Source organism: Micromesistius poutassou, assembly GCF_964030765.1.
Source record: "Micromesistius poutassou genome assembly, chromosome: 7".
Classification (NCBI taxonomy): domain Eukaryota; kingdom Metazoa; phylum Chordata; class Actinopteri; order Gadiformes; family Gadidae; genus Micromesistius; species Micromesistius poutassou.
The window spans coordinates 1,797,408-1,823,952 of NC_140277.1; the positions used below are offsets into that span (position 1 = coordinate 1,797,408).

Sequence of the window (26,545 nt, forward strand, 5' to 3'; positions counted from 1 at the left end):
ATAAAAGTGATAAGGCTTAAATGTGTATTATTATATTTTAATGAAACTTTGTTTTGGACTTTTGACTTTATTCAATTTTTCTTTTGCTTTCTTTTTTATATTGAGCAACTGATAATATATTTTATTTGATGAGCACTGCTTTTACAATTTAATTGCCCTGTGGGGATGAACGAAGGCTTACCCATCTAATATAATATAACAGCGGACCATTAATCGATTCAGCAGTTTTGGCCCACGTCGGCTGCGCATGGGCAGTGACTGAAGCCACCTGCTGGAATCTGACTACGAATGAGGAAGTAGAGCGGCCGGACGGACGGTCTTGGATGTCAAAGGGAACATCACACACACACACACACACACACACACACACACTGCGAAGTAGTTACGTGCTACCGAGCGAATAATAGCTACACCGGCGTGGAGCCATGTTTAAAAAGCTCAAGCAGAAGATCAACGAGGAGCAGTCTCCGCAGAGGAACGCGCAGTCACCACTCCAGGCCCAGCAGGTCGGGTTGTTGTGATTCTGGTAGCTAGCTAGCTAGCTAGCTGCGAGCTAACCACTGCTCTGCTGGCTCCTCCATAGCCTCGGGAATGTTCCTCTGGGACCAGGATACCCAACGATGACCGGGCCCTAAAATAAGGCGACGATGAAATGACATTAGTTAGTTGACAATGTCGTACACTGTTAAAGAACATAGTTAGTAGTACGTCATGTAACATGCCTAGCTGCTATCTAGCTCATCGGTTAGCTTCCAAACATAGCTGACCACTGCTGTCCTCAGCTGCTGCTGAAGTCCACCCGGAACTGTATGGACCGATCAAAAAGGCACCTATGCCTTAATTTGTATTGCATCTTATGTTCGATATAGACCGATTTTTCTTGAGCTATGTCCTGCTGTCATCAAATCGAAAGTGTGACGTGGGACTGTCTTGGATGCTGTGGGTGTCGGCTGAAGCATATGCTTGCTATTTTATTTTAAACTTGAGGTGTTTATTGTGACCGGTTTTCCAATTAACACAGTATTGGTTGTTGATTAACAATGCTAAACCGATATTGATACATGAAAGACAAAGATGCTTAGTTGAACATTCATTCAAACTCAAGGTGTCTCAAATACCGTGTGTGGGTGTGGGTGGGTGTGTGCGCAAAAGCCTTGTAGGAGTGTGTAAGCATAAGCATGCACGGTATTTTGGCTGATATGTCATCTCGCATTGTCATTACAGGCGGGACCTGGAGAGAGGCGTAGCAGCCACACCCCCTCCTTTCAACAGGATGGCTCACCCTCTCCAAGTGACAGAGAGGTACAGCACAGTTTAACTCAAGCTTAATTCTAATTCTGTTCATATTCCAGGCTGTCTGCAAAGGTGAATCATTCCTCCCCTAACCCCACTGCATTATGTAGACGGATGAAACCTCTGCCTGCTCTGGAAAATCTGCCAGATCTTAAAGACTGTCTTGGCTTGGCACCCCTTTTTTATTTAACTGTGTTCCACCATTAGTCATGAGTTAAAATAAAGCATTACATTCAACTAAATAAAAAAAACATTTCAAGGCAGCCTATGGTGGCTTATTAAGTTGAAAGTCTTTCAACCTTAAATGCATTCTGTTCAAGATCATATTATTCTTTACCTCCAAAGCTGGTTTATTGAGAAAATAATGCTACAGGGGGCTTTGGATATTCCAGTGTTCAGGGGTTTAAAGGTTGGTTATGACAGCAGGACTACAATCCAACTCTTCTATTTTCATTCATATTCATATTTAATATTACTCTAATATATTGTGTGCTTACACATTACTGCTCTGCTTTTTCACAGTTTCCAATGTCATAATCAAACTAATATCCCTGAGTGTAATGTGTTATATTACACTAATGGATTAAAAATAATATGGTTCAATAAGTAAAACATCTAACAGCGGCTAATGGTACATCATGTTTTTATCCCCTGGTTCTATTTAAAACATCAATTCGATTTTATCCTTTGGCCAAACAATTTTTCCAGAGCCAGATATCCCTTCCTGGGAACAAAGAAAGTCATTTTGTTGGGAAAATGTCGGACATACTACAGCATGTTTCTGAATTATTGATGCTTCCTCTTTACAGCGTTCCCCACTAGTGAACCTTCTTAATGGAGGGGCACAGGCTATGAAACATTTACCATTACATACTGGAAGCAATGAACCTTTATTCAATTTGGCTACAGTGATGCCTGTAACTTGCTGTCATTATGTGGAAGATCTTTAGGGTTTCTTTAGGTTATTTAGAAGACTGAGCTTGTGTGGTTGTTTGATCTTTGTGCCATTGCACAGGCTTTATATTGACCATTATTTATTTAGGAATAATTGTTTTATGGCCGTGGACTGCAGGCCCAGGCAATAATTCGTTAAAAATATCGTTTATTGTCTTTGAATGAAGATATCGACTTGTAGTGAAGCAAGATATGCCTATAAAATAATCAAAGTATGAGGTCTCAAACATCTGAGGAAAAATAACTGGTTTTGGTAGAATTTTGTGTCAATATACTCTGTTAGACGGTTGGTAATGTTATTTTGAATTCACGAGTATCATGAACGAATATCATTATATTGATCGATATTGTGTAAAATTCCCTGTGGTTATCGTTTTGATACTTTAAACGTTAAAAAAAATACTTTAAAACACAATCATCCGTTGTTTTCTTTTCAATACTATACTGATCTCATAACATGTGTAGGTACAGTGTTGTTGGGCAAATTTTGCCCATCAACACTTTGCACCGCCTTACTAGGCTACAGTACAGGATCACCTCTCCCTTTTACCTTGTGAAAGCGCGTAAGCTCTTCATAATGTACAGCTCTCCCCATTCTCACTCTGAAGTTCTTCCACCATCACACCTTTTATTTTATTTTATTTTATTAACAGTTTCACGCCCTTTGGCTTCCCTGGAACAGTCTCCTCGTTACATTAATATTGTCTGATAACAACAGAAACCAGTCTGGCTTGTTTGAGCTGTTACTACCTTGGCTTGGGACTAGACAGGGAGGCTAACGGCCCGCCCATGGCGTCCAATGACGATCAGTTTCCTCACCTCTTGCCCCCTTTCTCTACTTCACATGCTCTGTCCTTTTGTCCGTCTCTATCTCTCAGACTCGTTACGAGTCTATTCATCTTCGTCTCTCTGGCCAGTCTCTCCCGACGGGATTTTCCAGGCAGTCTGGCCAGACGGTCCCCCAGCACTGTTTTGCACTCATGGTGTTATTTTGTCATTGCTCTCTGTCTCCCTCTCCTCCCCTCCATACCTTCTGTCTTGTTACTGCACTGGCGGGTTCAGGCGCTGGCCGGGATGATAGCCGAACCCGCCTTTCTCTCTGAGTATACTATCTTTGCTCTGGACCATTCAAAACGACCCAAAACGGCCCAGGTAGCCAGTGTGGTGAGTTGTTCTCACTCCCTGCTTCCTCCTCCCTCCTCGTACCCCCCCCCCCCCCCCCCCCCGTCCTTCTCCCGTCCACCTCCTCTCTTCCCTCCTTGCATCTCTGTGCCTCCTCCGGGGAGTAGGTAGAAGACTGGTACCCACGTAGCTCCAGTGAGGGCTGTTTGCACCCTGCTCTCTCTTTTAATCCCGTTTCCTATGGACTATCCTTAGTAACCTGAAGGCATCTCAGTCGTAGGCTAACATTGCATCCAATGGGGATTCATGGTTTGTATTGTGGGATAGAAGCTTTTGGCCTTTACCTCATGCCGGTTTACACCCCTTCCATTTGACTTGGTTCTGATCTGTTACAGCGATGTATGCTTTCTCCCTTAGAGGTCCTTTTAGACTTTAGATGCCTGCGTTTTAAAATTCCCAGAATCCCTTATTCGTTATTTGAACTGATGTGGTCTCCCATCCCCACGTGTTTGTTCATTTGGGATTTGTGTTTGTATTTCACAAGTTGTGGTTCAATGGGACAAGGGTTATTTCTGTCCTGTTTTCCCAAATAAACAAACCGTGTACCTTGTTGTATATTGTCATAGAACCCTTATTATGAAACCAGAGTGTTCATTGATGATTGCATTTAGAAAGCCCATTTGAATAATGTAATAGACTAGAAAAACTCAATAGTCACAAAAGGTAAGGATCAACAGAATCGAAAAACAAATATTATTTTTGTGGCACAACAGTTATTTAATAAAGTCTCGAAGTGCTAATGAAGTGTCTCATACCTAACAGTCGGCACTAAAGTCGGCACTAAAGTTCTGGTAGTCTTTAAAAACTGAATTAGTACAATCAACTGGGAAGACAAACCACAGCTTATCAGCATTTTATGCACCATTCTGGAAGCAAAGGCCAATCAATCATCTTATCTTCTTCTAAACTATAGTGCGTAATTGTGCCTCTGCATTGATTTTACCCTTGGACTGTTCTTAGAGAATATTATCTACAAAGGAGAACAGTGCTTCCCAACTACCGCTAAACATTTTCGTGCAATCTGGAGGTCACCTGTTCAGACAGTAATGTGTCTCCTGTTGCTATCTCAATATCAAGTGATTACCACTTATTCCTCGAAAATGAGTTTTGTCATGTTTATCATGTTTCACCTTAATCTTATCATAATGCCATCTTAATTATATTTCTGAAAAGCAAAAATCCTTACAAATAGATTTGGTTAAAAATAGCATGCTAATCAATTTAGCATACCGCTTGCCCAGGGCCCAAGAAACATGAGCTTCTTCTCCATAAAGAAAAAAAAATGTTCCTCAACTTCCTTCAAATACTGGTTTCTCTCTCGTATTATATTTTTTCTATTCAGGTACAAATGAAAAGAAAAAAATCTTTATTTAAGTAATTCTTTATTGATGTAAAATGAAAAACCCTAATCAATATTGGTATTAATATTAGTAATGAACTTTCTTTCTTTTTCCTTTGTATATGCTGGTAAGTAAAGGTACAATGTAAACTAAATTGTGTAGCTTAAAAGTGACGCGGATCTGATTCGCTGCTCACTCCTCTGGGGACGAACAAACTGTTAAATGATATCTTAGCACACGATTTACCAACTAGTCTTAAGTAAACAGTAACCTGTATATCAGGGCCTTATCCCGGCTAAGCTTTTCAGCTGACATCCTACAACGATAAACATGAAGTAAATGACTCTGAACAAGCATGGTGTTGGACGTAGGAAAAACAAGCTTTCTCTGAACCTGCTTCTTACCAGTAATATTAACCCACAAAGCTGGCCTAAAGTCCACACTCTTTCAGCATACTAGGGCTCTGTGCTGCTGTTTTAACACAGATGCTTGTGGCTCTGCCCATAACTGACAATTCAAACTCCGGCTCTTCTAATTGACAATTTAAACTTCTTTTTACATTTTGTTTTTTCCGTCTTTGTGGCTGTTACGTAGACTACGTTTTAACCCCTTTTTCGTTGTAATGTACCGGAGAGATGCCTTCCGTTTTGTGTATTTAACCCCTCTGTTTTTTTCCAAGTTGCATGAGGGATCCCATTGCTGCCTGCATTGCTGTGAGCAATTCTAATATTGCTCCCTCCAAAGTAATCAGGGAGTAGCACGCTGGGTGTGGACTCACTAACTGTCTGAAGGGTCAGGGCATCCGGCGCGGCTCTCCCTCATGCTCTGTGCTGTTATCTTGCAGGGGTTCTCCGGCGCAGTGTCCAGGTCCCCCAGAGGTAGTATTAATGGAGATGGAAGTGCTTCTCCGCAGGCAAGTTTAATTTCCCTTCCACCCAGTAGTAGTGTTCTTTTCCAATGTTTTCTTAAACTTTTTACATTAATTTGTTTCTTGCCGTCCCTCTTCTTGGGTAACGTTTTATTGGGCCGTGTCGGGAGCGATATTGTAAGTCTTTCCGTGCTGCGGCCTCTCCCTCTTCCAGCCTCGGCGGGGAGAGGAGCCCCAGACGTTCGCCCAGAAGCTGCAGCTGAAGGTGCCCTCGGTGGAGTCGCTGTTCCGCAGCGGGGCCAGTCGGGCGGAGGGCCTCTTCCGCTCTCCGTCCAAGGAGAGCCTGGGCCGCAGCGCCTCCCGGGAGTCCCTCACCATGGTGGGGGAGGCGGAGCCCCCCGCCACCCCCGGGTACGACCCCTCGTCGGACGTGGAGAGCGAGGCGGAGGACTCCCCGGGGAACGTGGAGGCGCTCTCCAGGGAGCAGCTGCTGCACCGCCTGCACAGGGCGGAGCGGAGCCTGGGCAACTACAGGGGGAAGTATTCAGAGGTGAGGCTCGCACGGAGGATCACTGCCTCACCACCATCTTGACGTTTCGTTCCGTGAAGACCCCCAGCTGGAGGTCTCTTTTGTATCTTTTTTTGGGGGGGGGATTGCTATACAACAATCAACAAACTGCACAGATGTCCGTATATCTCTTCCCTCCACCAACACAAACACATGCGTACATACATGCATTTCTGCATACATAGGCCTACATGCATGCACATAAACAACACACACTCAGTATATACACAGAAAAACAAAACAACCAAAAAAAAAAATTGATTGAATTTATTTGACCATTTTGATATAAAATATGAACAGCACTCTATGTCATACATTAAAATACATAAATAGTCATGGATGACACAATAAACCCTGAAGGCTTACTTCCATTGTGGTCCCTATTGCGCAATCCTAACAATACTATTAATAGTAAAAATTATAATAATAAGACGTATCTTGACGTTTCATTCCGGGAAGACCCACCGGCTTGAGGTATTTGCATCTCTCTTCTGGTTCTTGACGTTCCATTAGCGTGGGAGTAAGCCGCCACGTTCTCTCTCACTGCACACATGTGTGATATGGCTATTTATCTCCTGCATCTTCTCCGCCCAGCTTGTGACGGCCTATCGGACCGTGCAGCGGGACAAAGAGAAAAGCCAGGTAAGCTGAACAGGATTACACAGGTTTTTGAGAGGATGGAGAGGATTGTCAACCCGTTAACTGAGACACTGTTCTTTATTCTCGCACCCCAGGTGATCCTAAGTCAGAGTCAAGACAAATCACTGCGACGGATAGGAGAGCTCAGGGAGGTAGGTCCAAGAGTTTCCTTTGTTACCCCGCATCCAGATCTTATGTTGGCCTTTTGTGGGTCTGTGAAAGGAGGAGCTGCTGTCAAAGATGTACTATAAATACCGCAGGGAAAGGGATGCAAAAGTGAACATCAAAATCACCCAGCTGCGTGAAACTATATGCAGTAAAGTCCAATTTTTGTTTATAAATGTGATGAGTCCTAATGGGCTCAAAGCACTTCTATCTCTGCAGCCAAGATTCTCCCCCACTGGCAGGTTCATTAGTTCACATCGAAATAGAAGGCCTGCAGACAGGCAGAGTCTATTGATTTGTGGATTGCTTTGTTTTGTTATTGCACAATCTTCATTTCAGTTACTGTTCAAAGAACAAACTCCTTTTTTAAACATTTAATAGTGCAGGTTTAACTTGAGGTAAAGTAGTGCACCATTGATGCTCTTGTTTACCTCAGTGTGTGTGTGTGTACATGCACTCAATGTTCAATATGAGTATCTGGGTCATGCACAATTTCAGTGCTCTCAATTAGAGTAAAGCGTAAACACACTCAGATAAACAGACGAGAGATCTAGGTCGGTTTAACAGGTCATGCTACCCATTTGGATGTTTATTCGACTTAAACTTCCTAGGAAAATCCCATTGTTTAATTGGTAATTGTCTAATCAAATGGTTATTGATTTATTTGTGCAGTATAAGCACACATAGTGGATGGCCACAACGCTAGACTCATTTTTGCTATAATTCAAATGTTTGTGTATAATTAATTCCCTTTGAGTTTCACTTTCATGTAATCACAACCAATTGTGTTCTGTTTGAATCTGTTGAATTGTCCGCTTAGGAGCTTCAAATGGACCAGCTGGCCAAGAAGCACCTGCAGGAGGAGTTTGATGCCACCCTGGAGGAGAAGGACCAGATGATCACGGTGCTCCAAACCCAGGTCGGTTCTCATGGGCTCATACCTTGGAAACCAGTCTGATGAATGTGTTGACAGGTTGACCTTGTTGTATTTCTGCATATATCTCAACCTCCTAATGGAACTAAAACCAAATCGTAGTCAGGTTATTAAACCCAGGAACCCCGAACCTGTTAAAGTGGCAAGCTCGAAGATCTTTGTTTCAACCTCTTTTGCGCCTCATATGGTGTAGAAAAACAGTGAGTTGAAGAGCGAATCTATTGTGTTTGCTCTTGTCCCACTCTGGCGGAACAACTATTGTTGGCTGATGGTAAACGCATCACTAACTGCGCTTCTCGTGATTTTAACGCATAGCAGGAAAAACTCCAATCTACACCCAGTTCATAACACTCATTCTGCTGCAAATTCAAGGGCTTGCGTCAGTGGGCCACAGGTTCAAGCACCACGTAGGTAGAACGTGACTCAACTGACATTTATTTAAATGAGCATTTTTGGAGATTTTGGAGATTGCCACTTTAACTATGCAATCCTGCAGCCCCCATGAATATGTGTGAAGTGTAAATGTGCTTCTGTGAAGCATCAATATGTGCGTAACATTATCTTGTGCTGGTCCTGGACTGGCCCCAGGAGGAAATGGCGCGTTCATATAACTCAGTGGCAGTAGGTAGGGGAGAACTCTGGTGCCTGGTCACTCACTGTGTTGCTCACTGTGTTGCTTTCCTATCAGGTGGCCCTGATGAAGAAGAGACTCAAGGGGGTCACCGACCTCGCCGTGCCCTCCGAAGAGGCGGTGTCTGTGTCTGAAGACGCTGCCAACTCCAGCGCCGCACTGCGGACTCCCACCAAGGACACGGACGCAGAGGGGGCCGTCGGCAACGGTCAGCGGGCGTTTGATTAGATCAGAGGGGATTCGATGAGTCGACTCGCATCGATCCACGAAGGGAGAAGCGCTAGCTTGATCCAAAGTGAAGGATTTCTTCAGAGGAAGGACTGTTTGAACAAGCAATTAAAATAAGGATTTGAGAGCACAGGCATAAACATCCATAAAGATCAAATTATAATATATGATTTAATATTGATATTATGTTAACTGTGTTCATAACAAACAGATTGGGTTATTCATTTTTATCATTTTAAAACCAATCTGCAGTTTGTTATGCAACGAAAAAAACGGTGACCTCCATCCATTCTGTTAAGACCTGCATGATCTTCATCCCAATGACAAATTGTGTTGCTGCGTTACTTCTCCCGACCAGAAGAGGGCAGCGGTGACTCAGCCCGGGTGATGGAGGTGCTCAAGAAGAGGGTGACCAGGCAGGAGAACCTGCTGCTCAAGTGCAAGGAGCTACTGCGGACCCACAAGGAGCGCAGCGCCCAGCTGGGCAGCGAGAACGAGACCCTGCAGGAGCAGCTGCAGCTCAGGCTGCAGGAGCTGGAGAAGATGAAGGTATAGTGAGGTGGCTGGAGAAGATGAAGGTATAGTGAGGTGGCTGGAGAAGATGAAGGTATAGTGAGGTGGCTGGCAGGAGAAGATGAAGGTATAGTGAGGAGGCTGGAGAAGATGAAGGTATAGTGAGGAGGCTGGAGAAGATGAAGGTATAGTGTGGTGGCTGGAGAAGATGAAGGTATAGTGAGGAGGCTGGAGAAGATGAAGGTATAGTGAGGAGGCTGGAGAAGATGAAGGTATAGTGAGGTGGCTGGAGAAGATGAAGGTATAGTGAGGTGGCTGGAGAAGATGAAGGTATAGTGAGGTGGCTGGCAGGAGAAGATGAAGGTATAGTGAGGTGGCTGGAGAAGATGAAGGTATAGTGAGGTGGCTGGCAGGAGAAGATGAAGGTATAGTGAGGAGGCTGGAGAAGATGAAGGTATAGTGAGGTGGCTGGCAGGAGAAGATGAAGGTATAGTGAGGAGGCAGGAGAAGATGAAGGTATAGTGAGGTGGCTGGCAGGAGAAGATGAAGGTATGGCCACCGTTGGCTTAATTTATACTTTTTTTTTTTTTTTTTTTTTTTTTTTTACACCTAAGTCAAATAGATGACTTGGGCAGATGGTGATTATGGAATGTAAAAAGCACTCTGATTGGCTTAGGATATAGCCACAGTGAATCAGCAGAATTAGGAGAGTAGAGTTAGGTTAGATATCACAATTTGGCCAAAATATGACTACAGCAATTATGCTATCAAGCCAACAATATAATTTATACTATACTACTAATATAGACCGAGCACCCCTCCGTGGCTTCTTGATGATTAGACTTGAGGGCCATTTTCATCAATTTACACTCAATATTCTCTCATGCAAGTGTCACACTATTAGTTCTCAAGGAAATGTATTCCTAGACCGCAGGGTGCTAGAGGTTGACGCTGGTGGTGTTGTGTTTGCAGGCGATTGATTATAACGGGGCTGGAATAGGGGGTGCCACACATCTTTAGGAAAAACATATTTTCCTAACGTCTTTAGGAAAAGAGGACAGCTCCGCTCCCGCTCATCCACCCTGGTGGTCACGGTCGGCTGAAAATGTCACTGAATTTGCGGCGCTGTGTGAAACGTTGTGTTTCTCATTGGCTCAAGATACCCTGGCCTCGGCTCCAGCAGCAAAGGTCATGTCGACGTGACATGACTCGAAAACTCCATTTCCTTCGACACACAAACATTATACCCACACAACACTGCTTATAGAAACGTTTGCCAGATTCCAGTGGTTTATCTGCGTGCCTTGGTGATGCTTCACAGCATCTGGAAGCTCACTTCATTTGGATCATTAGCGGGCGCCTCCTGTGTACACATCTGCATACCTTATATGTGTTTGGGATGTTGAGCTGTCTGGGGATAGTGTAGCAGTGGTTAACAGGCACTTAGCCCTCCGTAGCAGCATCGAGGTGTCCTGGTGTCACTCTCCGCTAAGCTGCGGTCTCAGTGAAATACAGCTCATAACAGACCTGTCTGCAGGCCCCCCCTCACCTTAGAGAATTTGTAATTGATTGAGTGTGGTCTCCCGTCTAGAGCAGTTCACTCCAGCGTTGGTGGTTCTATTCAGTAATGCTTATTAAACAGTTCACAAAAAACTTTATGAATCCTAACCAATTGCACCTTATGAGGAAAGTTGCACTTTTAAACTGCAACGCATTCGTTACACGCGTCATTGGAGTCATAGATCAAACAGCTAGGCGATGCAGTGGGGCCGGTATTTCCTCCGCTGACCACGAGTAAAGCGGAAGTGGTGCAGAGGCGTAGCCACTGCGGGCCGTGGGTGCGAACCTGGGCTGTAATTTGGGTCGCATTGTGTGCTGTTTGGGGTTTTCTGTCGACGCTTGCGATCATAGGCTTGTGGGTTGGGCTGCCCGGCTGGTGTACAAAGTCTCTCATTTTGATATAATCCCCAAGCATACAAGTAAAGACAATGTGTTACTGTTATATCATAATCTGTTGGTTTGTATTTTTAACAAATTTCCCTTATACTTTAAGCCGGCCATTTTACGTTGCTTTGATGCAAAGCGCCTTACAAGTGAGGAGGACAACCACTCTCCTTTTCAAAAGATTTTATTTGTTTTCCTAGGAGCTGCACACTACAGAGAAGACGAAGCTGATCACCCAGCTGCGGGATGCCAAGAACCTCATCGAGCAGCTGGAGCAGGACAAGGTGAGCGAGCGGAGCTCCTCCGAGCCTCGGCCACATCTTGATGGACTGTCCCGCTCCCCCTCTGCTTGTGATATACGGCCATGTTTTCGTTCTGCCAGCGAGTAGAGGGGTCAGCGGCCTTGAAGTTCCCTGGTCAAGGCTGGTAAACTTTAACCCCCCCTGCTCCGTCGACAGAGGGGTCGGCTCTTGAGGTCACTCCGAGGAATGTGGAGAGCCCCTCCAAACGTCCACGGCTGTTAAAAACCAACGGCTTGATTTAGGGCCTTCAATGTAGAGACGACACCCTCTATCTATATATGTCCACACTTTTCCTCCGTAGTATAAACTAAAAACGGTGTCTTTTAAGGGCATGGTGATCGCTGAGACCAAGCGTCAGATGCATGAGACGCTGGAGATGAAAGAGGACGAGATCGCCCAGCTTCGTACCAGGATACAGCAGGTTACCTCCCAGAAGGAGGAGCTGCAGGAGCAGAAGGAGAAGAATGAGAAGTCAGGTACAATGGGAACCGGTCTCAACTATGCATGGGGAGTGTTGTCGATGGTAGGGTTGTTTATATATATATTGCGATTTGATTTGTTGTGTAGCGTTTGAAGAGCTGGAGAGGGCGTTGGGCATCGCTCAGCGGGCCGAGGAAGCCAGGAAGCAGCTGCAGGTTCAGCTGGAGGAGCAGGTGAAGGAGGTGGAGCGGGAGGGTGAGGAGGAGAGGAAGAGTTTGCAGCAGGAACTCTCCAGGGTCAAGCAAGAGGTCGTCTCCATCATGAAGGTCAGACTGCAGATTTTGTGTCCGAGATTTTTGAAGAATGGAATGAGACCATATTTTTCGAAAGCTATGAAAACACTCATTAACACTGTGGATTTCATTATTTACACACAAGATATTAGTTTATATAAACAATATAATTGTTATTTGGAGATGACAATCTACAAAGTGTAAATATACTCCACTGAACGACCAGGAAAAATATCCTTCGAGCTGTACATGGATTCTGTTTTCCTCGTAAACTCATGACAGATAATATCTTAATTAGCATGAAAATTCTATTAGCCATGTTCTGAATGTGAAAGTTATTCTGCATGATCTATTTAGCGGAAGTGCACAAGATCTGTACAGTCACAGTCTTATGTTCAACGGTTGATTTATTCCTCTGACTCAAATGTTGTAGAAATCATCTGAGGACACGGTTGCCAATATGGAAAAACAACACAATGAACTGCTTGCTGCCAAAGAGCATGAACTAACGGCTCGAATTAACCAAGCTGTGGTAAGTCCTTATCCTTCTCCTCTTACACACATCTTTTTTGTATGATTTGAAGTATGATTTATAGTATCCATGGTTCTAAAATTAGACTTTGTTTTAGGAGCAATGCAAAGAGGAGTTTTCCCAGGCTGCCAAGGAGAGGGAACAGCAATCTACTCTTGCGCTGGAGGATGCAGGACTGCAGATGACAGCCCAGAAGACGGAGGCTGAGAACAAAGTCAAAGAGACACAGTTGGAGCTGGAAGCTGCCAGAACTGTGAGGCTCTTTCCTAGGGCTGTTTCAGTCCCATGGTTGAATGTAGAATGATTTACGGGGGAGGCTGAGATCACATTGTGTCTCTATTTTTAACCTCCATTAGCAATATAACATCAACACGATTATTTACAATCCATTGTTACTAATACAAATATCTATCGATTGCAGAGAATACTGGAGCTGGAGAGCACGCTGGAAAAGAGTTCAGAAGATGGATCGAGTCAGTCCAATGATTTCTCCAAGCAGATGAAAGAACTGAGAGCCAAACACAAGGAGCACATGTCTGCATTAAAGGCGAAGCAACGGGAACAGCTAGAGAAGCACACTGACACCTTAACGCAGCAGCACAACGCCGCTCTGGAGAAGCTGAAGCAAAACCACAGCCTCAAAGTAGAGGAGATCTTGAAAGATAAAGAACTCCAGTTCCATGCCCATGTGGAAGACATGAACCAGAAAACCTTGGAGAAATTGGATGCGAAGCAATCAGAGCTTGAGTCTCTGTCTTCTGAGCTCTCTGAGGCGTTGGGGGTTAAGCAGCTTCTGGAAGAGAAGCTTGCAGCACTGGATGGTTCTGTTGGTTCAACTCAGCAAGCCATGGAGCAGAGACTACAAGAGGAGGAAGCAAAGCACAAAGCAGAGATGGCAGACATCATGCAGCAGCATGAACAGTCACTTGGCGGGATGGAAAAAACACTAAAGGAGGAGCTGAACAACTTGAAAATGGTTGTGGAAGAGAAACAAAGAGAACTTGAGGAACGCATCCTTGTAGAAAAAACACTGAAAGAAAAATCTGAGACTGCTCTGCAAGACCTGAATATGAAGTCAAGTGAAATGGAAGAGTTGAGAAGCAGTCTATCACAAGCTCAGTCTGCGAAGGAGAGCTTGGTGGACTCTAATGCTAATCTAAGCAAGATTACCAAGGATCTAGTTCAGTGCAAGAAGCAGTTGAAACAGTTGGAGCACAAGCTGGAGGTTGCACAAGCAGATTTGAAGAAAAACGAGGAGTCCCTTCAGCGGAAGTTGAAGGACCTTGAGGAAATGGAGGAACAGTTGCAACAGACCAAGAAAGAACTCTCTGAGAAGGAGAAATTGCACATTGAGGAAGTTGCCGTCAGGCACGTAGAGGAACAGCGGTTGAGGAAAGGGCTGGATGATGAAAAGGCTACCCACGCAGAGAAGATTGCAAGCACAGTAAAAGAGATGGAAGGTAAGCTCAAGACACAGGAAACCAAGATGGACAAGATTAAACAGAAGGCCAAAGAGATGCAGGAGAAATTCAAGAAAAGACTTGAGGAAAAAGAGGAGTCTATGAAGAAAGAACTGGCCAAGAAGGAGGAGGAGCTCCAGCAGAAAGAGCAGCAAGTCAGAGATAAAATCCTGGAGATGGCCCAGAAAAGTTCCCACGGTCTCAGCAGTGCAATGTCAGAGTTACAGACCAACCACAAGGAGGAGCTGGAGAAACTGCATAAAGCCCATAAGCAGGAAGTTGAGGATTTGGAACATCGCTGGCAAGAGAAGTTAAGACAACAGGAAGAGGATATTGCTGAGAAACACTTGCATGTAATGCAGGAGAAGGCCGTGGAATTGGAAGACGCATCCAATCAGCTAAGTACTAGCAGGGTAGAGAAGGACCAAGCAGTGCTTGAGATAAACAAGTTTAAAGAAGAACTGGCAATTAGAGAGACCACTGTGCAGAAACTCCAAGTGGAGCTTAAGGAAGCAGCAGCTAAGCTTGAGGGTTTGTCCCAGAGTGAGGCTTTGCTTAAGGAGCAAATTGAGTCCATGGAAAGGAACCTAAATCAGGCTCTGATTGAGCAAAATGGTCTCCAAGATCAGCTGAGTAGCACAGAGGAAGAGAGCAAGAATAAGTTGAAGGCTTTATCCAAAAAATTGGACGCTAGCGAAGGCAAGCTTAAATCTCTTAAAACTTCCAAAAGCAAGCATGGTGAAGACTTGCAGAGGAAACTTGAGGAGAGTGCTCTTCAACTCCAAGCAAAGGAAGGTGATTTCCAGAAGCAGTTACTGGTAATCACCAATCAAATGGAGCACTACTGTAGGGAGGTTCAGTCAAAGGTTGAGAGTGGTTCCACTGAGCTCTATGGAAGAGTTGATTCTAGGGTGACCAAGCTGAAAGACCAAGTTCTGTGTAACCAGAAAAGGGTGGGGGAGCTAAAAAATGTTATCCTCACTAAATTGGATACAATTTGCACTTTAGAGGAGAAGCTCTGCAAGCAGACGGCGGAGAACATGAATCTATGCAGTTCAATTGAACAGTTGACCGCTCAGCTTGGTGCTCAGGCAGAGCATATTGAAGCCTTAACCAATGAGAGGGACCGTCTGCTGAAGGAAGCGGAGGGCCATTCTCAGTCCATTTCAGAAGACGTCCTCAGAATTGAAAAGCTCAGCGAAGAAAACAAAACAATAGCAGAAAACATGAGCGCAAATGTGTTGCATATCAGCAACTTGGAAAGCATCATTGATACCTTAAAAAGTCAGGTAGCAGGTAGTGTCATGGAGAAGGAGGAAGCCATAAATCTACAGAACCAGCGGTGCAAAGAGGAGAGTCAGCAGATCGTTGCTAACATGAGGGAGACCATTGAGAGACTTGAGCAGGAGAAGAAGTCTGCAGTGGAGCAGGCGGACACACTCAGGAACAGCCTGTCTGAGTTCAAGAACAAGGCAGAGTCCAAGTTCACACAGAACCACAACACCGTCGCGTCTCTGCAGGACCGGCTGCGGGACCTGGAGCGAGAGATCTCCGAGAAGAACGAGGCGCTGCAGCGTTTGACTGCGAATATCGACAATCAGTCCATCAGCAAGTCTGAGATGGACCAGGCCCTGAGCGAGAAGGAGCAGAGGGTCAGTGCACTAGCCTCCGAGCTGGAGAGCTGCAACAGCAGACTCTGCGAGCTTCAAGACCAGTCGGCCTCAAAGACAAAAGAGTGTGAGCAACTCTCGGCGGACCTCAAGCAGCAGCTCAGTGACCGGGAAAGCGAGAAAAGAGAGTTCACAGAACAGCTACAGCAGATACAGGAGCAGTTCACCCATAACAGTTGTTTGTTCCAAGAGACGGAGGGCAAGCTGCACATCCTGGAGAAGGAGAACCACACTTGTAAATCTGAGCTTGAGGCTCAACGGACAGAGTTTGAGAAGATGAGAAGCGAAATGCAGAAGAGCAAGGAGGAAAGCCTGAAGGACACTGAGCAGAGGCTGTCTGCGGAGAGTGCGAAGAAAATGGCGGACCTCAAAAAGAAGGCCGAGCAGAAAATGAGTCAGCTTAAGAAACAGTTAACATCACAGCTTGAAGAAAAAGAGCAGATGGTTCAGTCTTTGAAGTCAAGCTTAGAGGAAATCAATGAAAGGGAAGCGGGAAACAAGCGGCACACAGAGACCTTACAAGAGCAGGGAAGAAACCTTGAGGACGCACTCGGAAAGCTTAAAGAAGATCACGAGAAACACCTGGAAGAGACTCTGAGCGACCAGAGGCTGGACAAGGAAAAGTCTTTAGAGGAGTTGAAGCACGTATACGAGGAGAAGATCTCGTTACTTCAGAGAGGTGAAACGCATGCTCCCGATGCCAAGGTGGATGCAACCCCCTCTAAACTAGAAGAACTCGGAGAAAGGCTTCACGAAGCAGAGGAGCAGAATCGAAACCTTGTTGCCGAAATAGGTCATCTGAAAGAAGAGCTCCTCGAGAGAGAAGCTCGGCTTGAACAACAGCCCGTCGCCATGGTTACCTTGGAGAAGCAGACGCTGGTGCAGCAGGAGGATGTGGTGAGGATGGAACAAAGCAGCACAGTGCAGACGCCGAGACCGGCGAAGTTAGACCAGAGAGGTGAAGACGGGGAGTCTCTGGAGTCCCTGAAGGAGAAGCTGAGTGAGATCAAGAACGAGAAACTGAAGATCCAGAAAGACTTCACCAGGTTGCAGAAAGACTTCCGGTCACTGAGGAGGGAGCACGAGCAGGATCTCGACCACCTCAAGAAGGAGCTGGCGGAGGAGAGCGACAAGAATTTGAAGTAAGTCTGGGTGGAAATGCATGTCCATATTAACAAAAGAAAATCCCCTCATCTGGTTTTAAGAGAATCCTGGCTGTATTCGTGTGATCGTTCTGTTCCAGGTTGGAGTTGGAAGATCTGGAAATGAAGCAAAACTCTGCTCTGAAGCAGCTCATGAGGGACTTCAACACACAAATGGCCCTGAAGGAGAAGGAGATTGAACTGACAGTAAAGGAGACCATTGGTAAGCCTGCAGTGTAGTACTTCATTCACAAAAAATAGTAGCGTTATGTTATACTGTAAAAACAATATAGTTTGGTATGCAGTGATTGCTCTAATAGGCTGTGATTACCAAGAATGTATGTATGCACACATTATAATTAGTAATAATTACTAAGTAATGCGCGTCTTCAACCACACTACTCACTGCCGCATTTTGGTTAACGTTGATGTTCAACAGTCGGTTGGATCTAATCTCTTTCATCCTAGACTATCGTGTAGAACTAAATAAACAAACCATGATGAATGAGAAATTAGGAAATCACAATCCGAATAACCATGTCGTTTGGAAGCGGTCCGTTCTTCTTTTCTAGTGGGTCAGGATAATGAATGCAATGTTTCTCTATGCTAAGACCGGATCCTCTTGGCTTCTTTCCAGGGAAGGCTCAGTGTGTGGAAGCTGAGCTAATTACCTGCAACCGCGAAGAAGTCAGCCAGCTTCATAAGCTGGTGGCCCAGAAGGACGACGACCTGCAGAGAACTGTTCAGAAATATGAGCAGGTTTTACAGGTACTGCACCTATTTATTTATATATACGTACACATATATATATATGAACATGTATAATTATGTTTACGTTAGGAATTGAACACTTCATTTAACGGCAATCACACACAGTCGATAATTTGTACTATTTGTGCCTGTGAAGATAATTTAGGCCTAATATCAATATGAACCTTCTCTCACATGTACACGTACCCGCGCACGCCCGCACACACACACACGCCCGCACGCACACACCCACACAGGCCCACGCACGCACCCACACAGGCCCACGCACACACACACAAACTGACTGACTAGTAAGTGCATTGGAAAGAAGTTAGAGACATGATTAGATATGTTATTTTAATCTGTGACTTTATTGCCTTTTTATTCACTTAAATCTGCTGAAATTAAATTATTCGACGGTAATTTGAGCATATTGTTTTTGCATTGTCAAGGAACTCTCTGGTCAATAGTTATATTTGAATTTTTTTTGTTGTTTTTTTTGGATTCAGGACTGTTAAAAGCCACGTGAACAAAAATTTAATGAACACCCTTGAAATTTTATTTACAAATCAGGATGAAGAATTCAATAAGACTGTAGTATAATCGTTCATTAACAATTTGACCTATTTCTATTCTGGTCTTCTGAAGCCTACATTGTATGCCTCAGGAACACAGTTGGCAGCTTAAGCTGTCTTTGTTTGAAACTCTCTTCTAAACAAATGGAAGCTTGGAGGTCTAAAAGAACGAATTGGGCAATAATCCGAATACTTGGGCAGTGATTCTCCGATGACACACCGGTAGTGACTCAGCCATGTTTATGCTGTTTTCTCCCCCCCCGCACCCCCCTTAGAGTCGAGAGGAGGAAATGGGGGATCGAGTGTGGCAAGTCCAGAAAGAGCTGGAGGACCTGCAAGCAAGGGTCGGTGGGGCTGATTCTGAGGTACCTCGTTTGACCTTTGACCCCACAGGTTCACGTGCCAACTGCCCATAGCCATCGTCCGTGGTGGTGATTCTGTTCAACAATTGACTTTCTGAGAAAAAGCAGGCCAGGGGCTGTTGCTATATTAACTGTCGGCTTCTGTTAAAGTCATGACCAGGGTGTCCACGTGAAGATGGAATCGCAGCACGTCTGTCCCCTCTCTGCTCACTCAGAGCCTTAGTCTGTAAGCCATACAAAGTCTGACGGATCCATTAGGTATTCGGACAGCCATTCCTACACACAGCAGTGTTCGTTCCATCTCGCATTCTCCGACGTCCCTCAAGACGCCCTATTATTTGGACATTCGACGGTTTCAGTTCCAACAGGTTCAGCAGGTCTTCAGATCCGCTCTCCCCCGCTCTGCCCTCCCTTTTCCCGCGTCGTAATTGAAAGATTCCTTCTGGAGGTTTCCGTTTGACGTTTCGTCTGCTGCCTCCTCCTCCAGCAAGGATCCGGCTCTCTTCTCTCCCTCTCTCTCTCTCCCCTCTCCCTCCTCCCCAGTGGTGCGGGCGTCTGTCCAGCGCACGCCGGATGCTCCGAGGGTCGCTCGAATCAGTCTGGAATGCTCTTACTGGAACACGGGCGGCTGCGGGGCTCTGGTTAGCCTGGATCCCTGTTACCAATTATCGGCGGCGGTGCCGACCCGCCAACCTCTAGGATTTATACTCACCGGGACGGTTCCCATGCGTGCTCTGCTCTCTGGGTCGCGGGCCAGGTCGCTCGTTACCCAGCTGGCGTGGAGCTCTGGAGACCCCGTCGCAGATATAAATATACATATCTGTTCAACGTATCTGTAATATATAGGCGATGCTTAAACTCCAAGACACCGATTCGCAGGGAGTCCTAGCAGTCCTTCACTGCATGTTATTCAGGTGATGTAATCACTTCATGGGGGGATACTGCGGGTTTTATGCTCTGAGAGGCCTCCTCTCGCTCAGGGTCTCACAAATATTCCCTCTGTAGACCAGAGGCCACATGCTCAGGAGACTGCGTTGAATATACAGCGTGAAGATTGGGTGTCTGTACTCCCGTGTTTGTGTGGTTAGACTCTAGTTTGGTTACTGCTTAGCATCCGTTGGCTGGACTCTCTTCTGATTAGGGCAATGATCGTTAAGATTCTTGCCCTAATTTATAGCCATTTATATTCCACCTCATAATTATGTGGTGTTATTCCCGTAAAAATGATAAATGTGATTGTGTGGTCGTACCAATTAGGGTCAATTAAAGCTTGGTGTTAAAAACGTGCCATTGCAGAATTAGGAACCAAAAGCTGCCAAATGTATCAAACCCATAAACCCATACCAGACTCAATATTTCCATTAAGTGACCCAACCAATAAACATCTTCCCTTTCCTTGTTTCAGATGGGCATCGAAGAACTGCAGGTGAGCATCTTGGCCTTGATATCAGCCTCTCCGTCTCTGTAACCAGACACTTCCATGCTTGCATCACCACTTTATCAGCGGCCGTTTGGTGACCCAGCAGCATCAATGGGCCCATTGTGTGTCGTAATGGACGTATCGGTCCTGCATCATCCCCTTTCAAGTGCTCCACTCTTAACGGTGTTTGTTTGTGCTGTCCCGGTCATCCCCACCGGCCGCAGGCTCAGCTGGCTGAGAGGAACACTCTGTTGAGCGAGGCGAGGCTGAAGGAGCAGGAGTTTGTTGACCGAGTGAGTCTCCATCACCCCCCCCCCCCCCCATCGCTCTCCTTCTCCTCCTCCTCTCCCTTCATCCCTCTGTCTGTGGTCTGTCGGTCTGTCTCTCACTTGCTCCCTTCCTCGCTGTCTGCGTCTCGCTGTCACTCTGCGTCTCGCTGTTTTTATCTCTCTTCCCCTGTCGCTGTCTCTCTTAGCTTTCCCCAGTTCAGTCGTGCTCTCGCTGACGAGCACCATATCTCTCTTGTTCACTGGCTGTCTGTCTCTTTTTCGTTCTTTTTTTTTTTCTGGCTTTTTCTCTCTTCACTTTCACTCTTGAGGGTTGGTAGAAAAAGTTTAAAATACGACCTCAGGTGAAAGAAAATGTGACCAAACAAGTCATGTTTATATTTCTCTCACTCTCTCTCGCTCTCTCTCCCTCCCTCCCTCCCCTGCTCTGTGCAGCCCGAATCCCTTTCACTGTATTTACTGTGCTGTCCTCCAGCTATGAGTTAACTATGGCTCCATTGCTACATTGTTCAGCACATCTGTTTACATTTTGTCTTAACCTTATAAACAGTTAAGCTGCCCCATCCCAGGGTTTTTTCTCACACACATCGCCTTTCTCACAATTAGTCCCCTGTGTTAGACCAGCAGTGAAATACTGTCTCCCATCGCAGACACATCAGCTAAACTTCCACTTCCTTTGGTCCTTCCGCGTTTCACCATACATTGTGTGTTTTTCTGGACCAAATCGAACTTAGATCACGAAGAGCTTTGATTGCAACATTCGCGTTTCATTTTGTCGGATCGATGTTTGAGAGGACGATTTATGGTAAAAGCTTTTAAACTGGTGTGCTTTCAATAAATTCTGTACGTCTGCATTTCCCCCCCCCCCCCCCAGATCCACTCGCTTGAGGACACGATGAGATGTCTCCACAAAAAGGCTGTAGTTTCTCATCTGGGAAGCCCCTGCAAAGGTACGATTCAACAGCAAAAGTCCATGTCTCTACCTGTTCCTCTTCATCCCTGCCATTTCTGGCTTAACCTCACGAGAGGCACAGCACTGATTACTGTGCAACGCAAGTCTGGCTCACAAAATCTAAAAATGACCAATGTGCTTTCAAGCTCTGAGTTATGGTTCCTTCATTCCTCTTGGCCTTTCCCACTTCAAGAGAAGGATCAAATTGGTCATTGGAGCGGTGCCGTAGTCTCAGCTGGGTGTAAACTTATTTCATTTTTAATATATGGATGGCCCATATATGGCCACTGCTGTGCTCTCGGTTCGCTGTGCACCATCAATCTGCTGGGACTGCTGCACGCATGCAACTTGCCCATGGATCAAAACGGCCTGCATTAAGTGTGTGTGTGTGTGTCTGTGTCTGTGTCTGTGTCTGTCTGTGTGTGGGTTGTAGAGTGGACCAGGTTCTAGCCTTCTCCATGGAGCTTTCCTTCTGGTGTAATAAAGAGAATCTGCTGGCAAATGTTGAAGTGTGTGTGTATATGTGTGTGTGTGTGGGGTGGGGGAGATGGGGTGGCGGGTAAGGGAGGTCATCCCAGGATTTAATGGCTTTTGCAGCTTGCGGTCTTGCATTTCCCACACAAAACCACGCGAGCACACATGTGTTTCCCTTCCTTCCTTCCCTAAATCTTCGACCATTGTATCGCGGCCTCCGCACAATCTCCCATCCCAGGACCAGTAGCATGCCTCCCTTTCCTCTTATCTGTGGAACCTCGCTGTTCTCGAGTCTGTGGGATGTCAACGTATAGCATACTTTCCTCCAAACACCCTTTCTGTCATAGTGAGGACGAGCATACTGTGCTATCTGGTGGAGACCGGAGACTCTGATATCTGGCTGCATGTCCGGCTCTTCCGCCCAGTACGTGGGGGGAGAGTAGGGGGGAATAGTGTGGATGGGAGGGGGTCGTGTGGATTGGAGGGGGTCGTGGACTCAGCGTGGTTGGCCCCCTGGCCTGAAAGGTCAAAGGGCAGGGTTTTTTATTGGCACCCCCCCCCCCCCCTCCCATCCTGTTCCTTCACGCCTGTGCATCAAAGCCCTGTTTTGGATTCCCCCTTCCGCTGTGCCTGTCTACCTGTCGCTGGCTCACTCTCCACGCTCAACACTCATCCCATGCTCGCACGCCCCCACTCACATCCAGAGCCTCTCTCCTAGATGTGTCTTCCAGACACACCGGCAGGCCAGCAGTCGGTTATCCAGTAGCTTCCGTCTCCATCTATATTAAGCCTTTAATGAGGACAGGGCCAGTGGAAGAATCCCAGGCTCCTGGCTGCTATATTACCGACCCCTATCTAAATTGCGCTGCGTTTTCCCCGTTGTGGTGTTTTAATGATTATTGTTTCAGGATAATGACATAAGGCCGCAGGAGGTAATGCGTATAAAATGTTTCTTACTAGCATCCCCATGCTGAGAATGGCCATTCTTTCCTGTGGTTATAGTCAGTAATTCATTGCAACCCATGGCTGTGCTGGAAGTGTTTCCGCCTTTTTAGAGTTGCTAACACAAACATGATGCCATCGAGCAAGGCTATGGCCAGAATGTGTCTGGTGGAGTTTAGCTTTAACCCTCCTGTACGAAGTGTTAATACGATGATGGAAACCACGTTCTACACAAAGCCATCCCTATGTTGTATTGTGTTCTACCACAGATGGTTCATGTTGCCTTGTATTTGAACGTCATGTATTATAGACTTCTTGCATTGTTTGATTTATGATTTGATGCTCGGCTTGGTAGCAAACTCAAGTATTTTTCCTGTGTCCTTCTCTCTCCAGACCCGGGATACAGCAGTACCGACGCTCTGTCGGAACCCACTGAGTTTGAGTACCTGAGGAAGGTTCTGTTTGAGTACATGATGGGCCGGGAAACCAAGGTGGGTGATCCACTGGCACTAAAGTCACCAAAAACAACACGCAGTCCAGTGTTACAGAGTCAGCCTCCAGTCGGTCTATATATCTTCCCACACCTGGAAGGTTGGTGGGGGGGCGGGCGACGACTGCAGCGCTCAGGAAGCCGTATAAAAGTCATTGTGTGTATTTTGGCCGGGTCCAATTAACAGGGGCTTCCTTAATTAGCCGCACTGTTGAAACGGAGACCTCGGGGTCCTGAAGCCAGCAGGACGCTCCAGGACCCGGTACTAAACAGTGGTTCTTTATGGCGCTGTGGCAGGCCTCCCGTGTGGGAGGATGTCTCCCAGGCTGCCTGGGAGCACATACGTCTCACATGATGTAGCCGTGCCGTTTTAGGACTCTGGGCCCGTTGTTTAGTGTGAGAGGAGCGGCTAGGGTCCGTAGAGCCGCAGTCCTGCTTCTCATTACCCTCGTATTTATGGGGGGAACGCATGCAGCCTGGCAGATAGGGCTGGATCTGATTACACCGATGATAAGGCCCTTTCTGTGCCTCGTTCTGTTAAGTGTCTTACAACATGCGTGGTTTGATTGGCCCTGCTGGTGTCCAGGGGTAGGAGTTCACGGTGGGGCCCGAGCCCGTCATGATGATAAACTGTCGTCATATAAATGAACAGCGTTCACGCGTGTCCCATTTGGTGGAATTTATCGATATGTTTTTAATGCAGATAAAAATTAATGGCGTTGTCTAATTTCATTCCCTTGTGACAGACGATGGCCAAAGTCCTCACTTCCGTGCTGAAGTTCCCGCCAGACCAAGTACAGAGCGTTCTGGACAAAGAGGAATCCAAAGCACTTGTAAGCAGCTTTTCTCCGTTCTCATGTGTGGTTCATGTGGTTCATGTGCCTGTGTCACCATACATGAACGGTACCATTGTCCCTGAATAGATATAACAAAGGGATTATGAGGAATTGTGTGTTTATGCTAATGAAACTGATAGTTCATATCAGCCACGTTTTCTTAGTTATTAAAATGATATTTACTAGATATAACTTTATACACATTTAATGTTATACACGTCTGCCGACGCACTTACAGATCACGGAAAGGTTATCACGCAACAGACACACACACTTACACTAATGTGTAAGGCTCAGCACTTTCTCACTTGGCAATCAAAATGAGGACAACAAATAGACAAAAGAGACAAAACACAAATGAGCTCGGAGGTGTGGAGTGTAACAGAAAGGTTAGCCACTGATATCAACGTGTTAATATGTCTGGGCTCTACTTTTAAATTGACCTTTCTCTTAATAGGGTAACGAACAGCGTAAACTCTACTGTATTAAGTAATCTACTGTCTGTGTTTCCTTTCCCCACAGCCTTGGCTTCGATGAGTGTTAACACAGAGTGCTCTTGAGGGATAGAATTACACTGCTGCTGAAGGGCAAGACTGCCAGAGACCTAATCAAGCCCTTCTCCCATTCACATTTTAAGTTTGTTTGTGTGTGTGTGTGTGTGTGTGCGTGTGCGTGCGTGCATGTGACGTGTGCAATTCTGGGGCATCTATGGTGTGTGTAGCTTTATGTTTAAGTTATAAAGGAATTTAAATAATATGTACGAGAATCTTCCATGAATCTAGATTTCTGCTGAAAATAGCGGTTGTTAATTTACACATTGTGATATTTTGTTTGATTTATTTTTTAGACAAGGGTTTATGGTTTTCTTTTTATTTAGATGTGTGTTTATAATGAATGGCTTGTGCAATAATCCATATCATGTATTGATGCTGATGGTCAGTTGATTTTATTCGTATGTGTTTGTGTGTCTGCATCACTTCCTCTGTAAAACTGTAATGACCCTTTAACTGTGCTCTCGCACCACATTAAGACATACTGGCACCTATTACCTTGTTTGTTTACCACTGCTTTTCTATACTTTATATATTGTGGAAAACTGACAAGTAACCCCCCCCCAAAAAAGAATTGTCATAAATTGTACTATAATGGTTAATCTGTACACAATATGACTTGCTATACATTTCCAGGAAAACAAATTAAATCCTATTTATAGTTCACTTTTGTCATGTGTTTATGCTGTCTTGTGTTTCGCACTACACACTTTATAAGTACCCTTTTATAAATGGATTTGACTGTGTCCTGTTTGAGTTATGAGTATATGATATGCCATTGCAATAAAAATGAATCCAGCAGTCGAAAGCCACTCAACTGTCAAAACAGAACGTGTCAACATCACCTTTTGTTCAGGGTCATGTTTTAAAGTTGGCGTCAACTGGTCAACAATCCGAGTTGCACTGAAAGTGTAATGTGGTTTATCCAAAAACCGCAACAACATTTCTGAACTCAACGACCACCGATAGAGGGCAGTAGAGCTCCCTCGGCCTGGCGGTGAGCTCAGCCCCAAACCCCCGGTTGAAATGTGATGCTCGACGCTTCAAACCAGTCGCCCCTCACACCGTGACCGCATTCATCGCCAGGACATGGATCTTGTGTGCAACAGCTCTCGCAGATTGACGTACTAGAATGGAGAGGAGTTGACGCACCGTTACTTCCAGGACCGGACCATTCCCTTTTTTTTCTCCCAAAACTTTGAAAAAACTCATGCAGTTCCATCTTTCCAACTTTGGTAGACTTGAATCAATCGGATGTTAACTTTTGCAACTGTTTAACTTGCGGCGCGCTGACAATTCCTCACTTTTTTGTTGTTTTTTGGGGGTAGCCTACGTATCGCGGCTATAAATAATGCTTAGGAGGATGGCTCCACCGCTGACCCTCACCACGGGACTACGACATGTTTTCTGTGCGTTTCTTTGGATTTCCCTCACTTATTCGTACAACATTGATCTAGAACATCCCATAGTGTTCCGTGGACCTCAGTCGAGTTTCTTCGGGTACTCTGTGCTGCAGCATTATCACGACAATACGCGCTGGTGAGTGCCATGCTCCTATTGATTTATAATGTAACGTCATTGGCCTACTTTTACTAACGCTCTCCTTATCACTTCGGTTTCTGTGAATGTTTATTATGGGAGTCATTAACTTCATGAAAAGTTTCCTTCCTCATATTATATCCAGCCACTCTGAAACCATATGTTGCATGCTCCTGTGGCTACTGTCAAAAACATAAGGCCGGCCTATTAGTTACACTGAATTAAACAGTCCCCAATATTTTTCATAATTTACACTTAAGTCTTGTTCATTTGGCCAACACAATATTTG

At 45.5% G+C, this 26,545-nt stretch overlaps 2 protein-coding genes across 5 annotated transcripts in view; both read left to right on the forward strand.

Annotated features, from left to right (window-relative positions):
• Positions 1-312: 312 nt before the first annotated feature.
• Positions 313-25,291, forward strand: golga4 (golgin A4). 4 transcript variants are annotated; one of them, XM_084470730.1, is made up of 25 exons: positions 313-506; positions 1,225-1,302; positions 3,310-3,411; positions 5,614-5,682; positions 5,852-6,187; positions 6,800-6,847; positions 6,940-6,996; positions 7,830-7,928; positions 8,632-8,782; positions 9,161-9,351; positions 11,460-11,543; positions 11,890-12,037; positions 12,129-12,307; positions 12,708-12,806; positions 12,904-13,059; positions 13,228-17,078; positions 17,180-17,301; positions 17,716-17,846; positions 18,679-18,768; positions 20,171-20,191; positions 20,410-20,478; positions 21,347-21,422; positions 23,234-23,331; positions 24,077-24,163; positions 24,689-25,291. In XM_084470730.1, the coding sequence occupies exons 1-25, from the start codon at positions 426-428 to the stop codon at positions 24,701-24,703; spliced, it is 6,438 nt and encodes a 2,145-aa protein (XP_084326856.1). In that variant the 5' UTR covers positions 313-425; the 3' UTR covers positions 24,704-25,291. The 4 variants fall into 4 exon arrangements, with proteins under 4 accessions (XP_084326856.1, XP_084326855.1, XP_084326853.1 ...); XM_084470729.1 differs by lacking the exon at positions 3,310-3,411; XM_084470727.1 differs by lacking the exons at positions 313-506; positions 1,225-1,302 and having other exon boundaries at positions 2,529-3,411.
• Positions 25,292-25,818: 527 nt separating this feature from the next.
• itga9 (integrin, alpha 9) overlaps positions 25,819-26,545 on the forward strand; it is a 51,150-nt gene continuing 50,423 nt past the window's right edge. Inside the window, exon 1 of the mRNA XM_084470143.1 lies at positions 25,819-26,256. Within this exon, the coding sequence (XP_084326269.1) occupies positions 26,069-26,256 (188 nt within the window). The 5' untranslated portion in view covers positions 25,819-26,068. The remainder of the gene's footprint in view (positions 26,257-26,545) is intronic.

Excerpts from the sequence above, each read along its gene's own strand:
- golga4 (XM_084470727.1), top strand. The coding sequence starts at position 3,037 with ATGGCGTCCAATGACGATCAGTTTCCTCACCTCTTGCCCCCTTTCTCT. Across the intron at positions 6,848-6,939 it reads GGGACAAAGAGAAAAGCCAG|GTGATCCTAAGTCAGAGTCA; the intron begins GTAAGCTGAACA and ends CTCGCACCCCAG. Across the intron at positions 12,807-12,903 it reads CTCGAATTAACCAAGCTGTG|GAGCAATGCAAAGAGGAGTT; the intron begins GTAAGTCCTTAT and ends ACTTTGTTTTAG.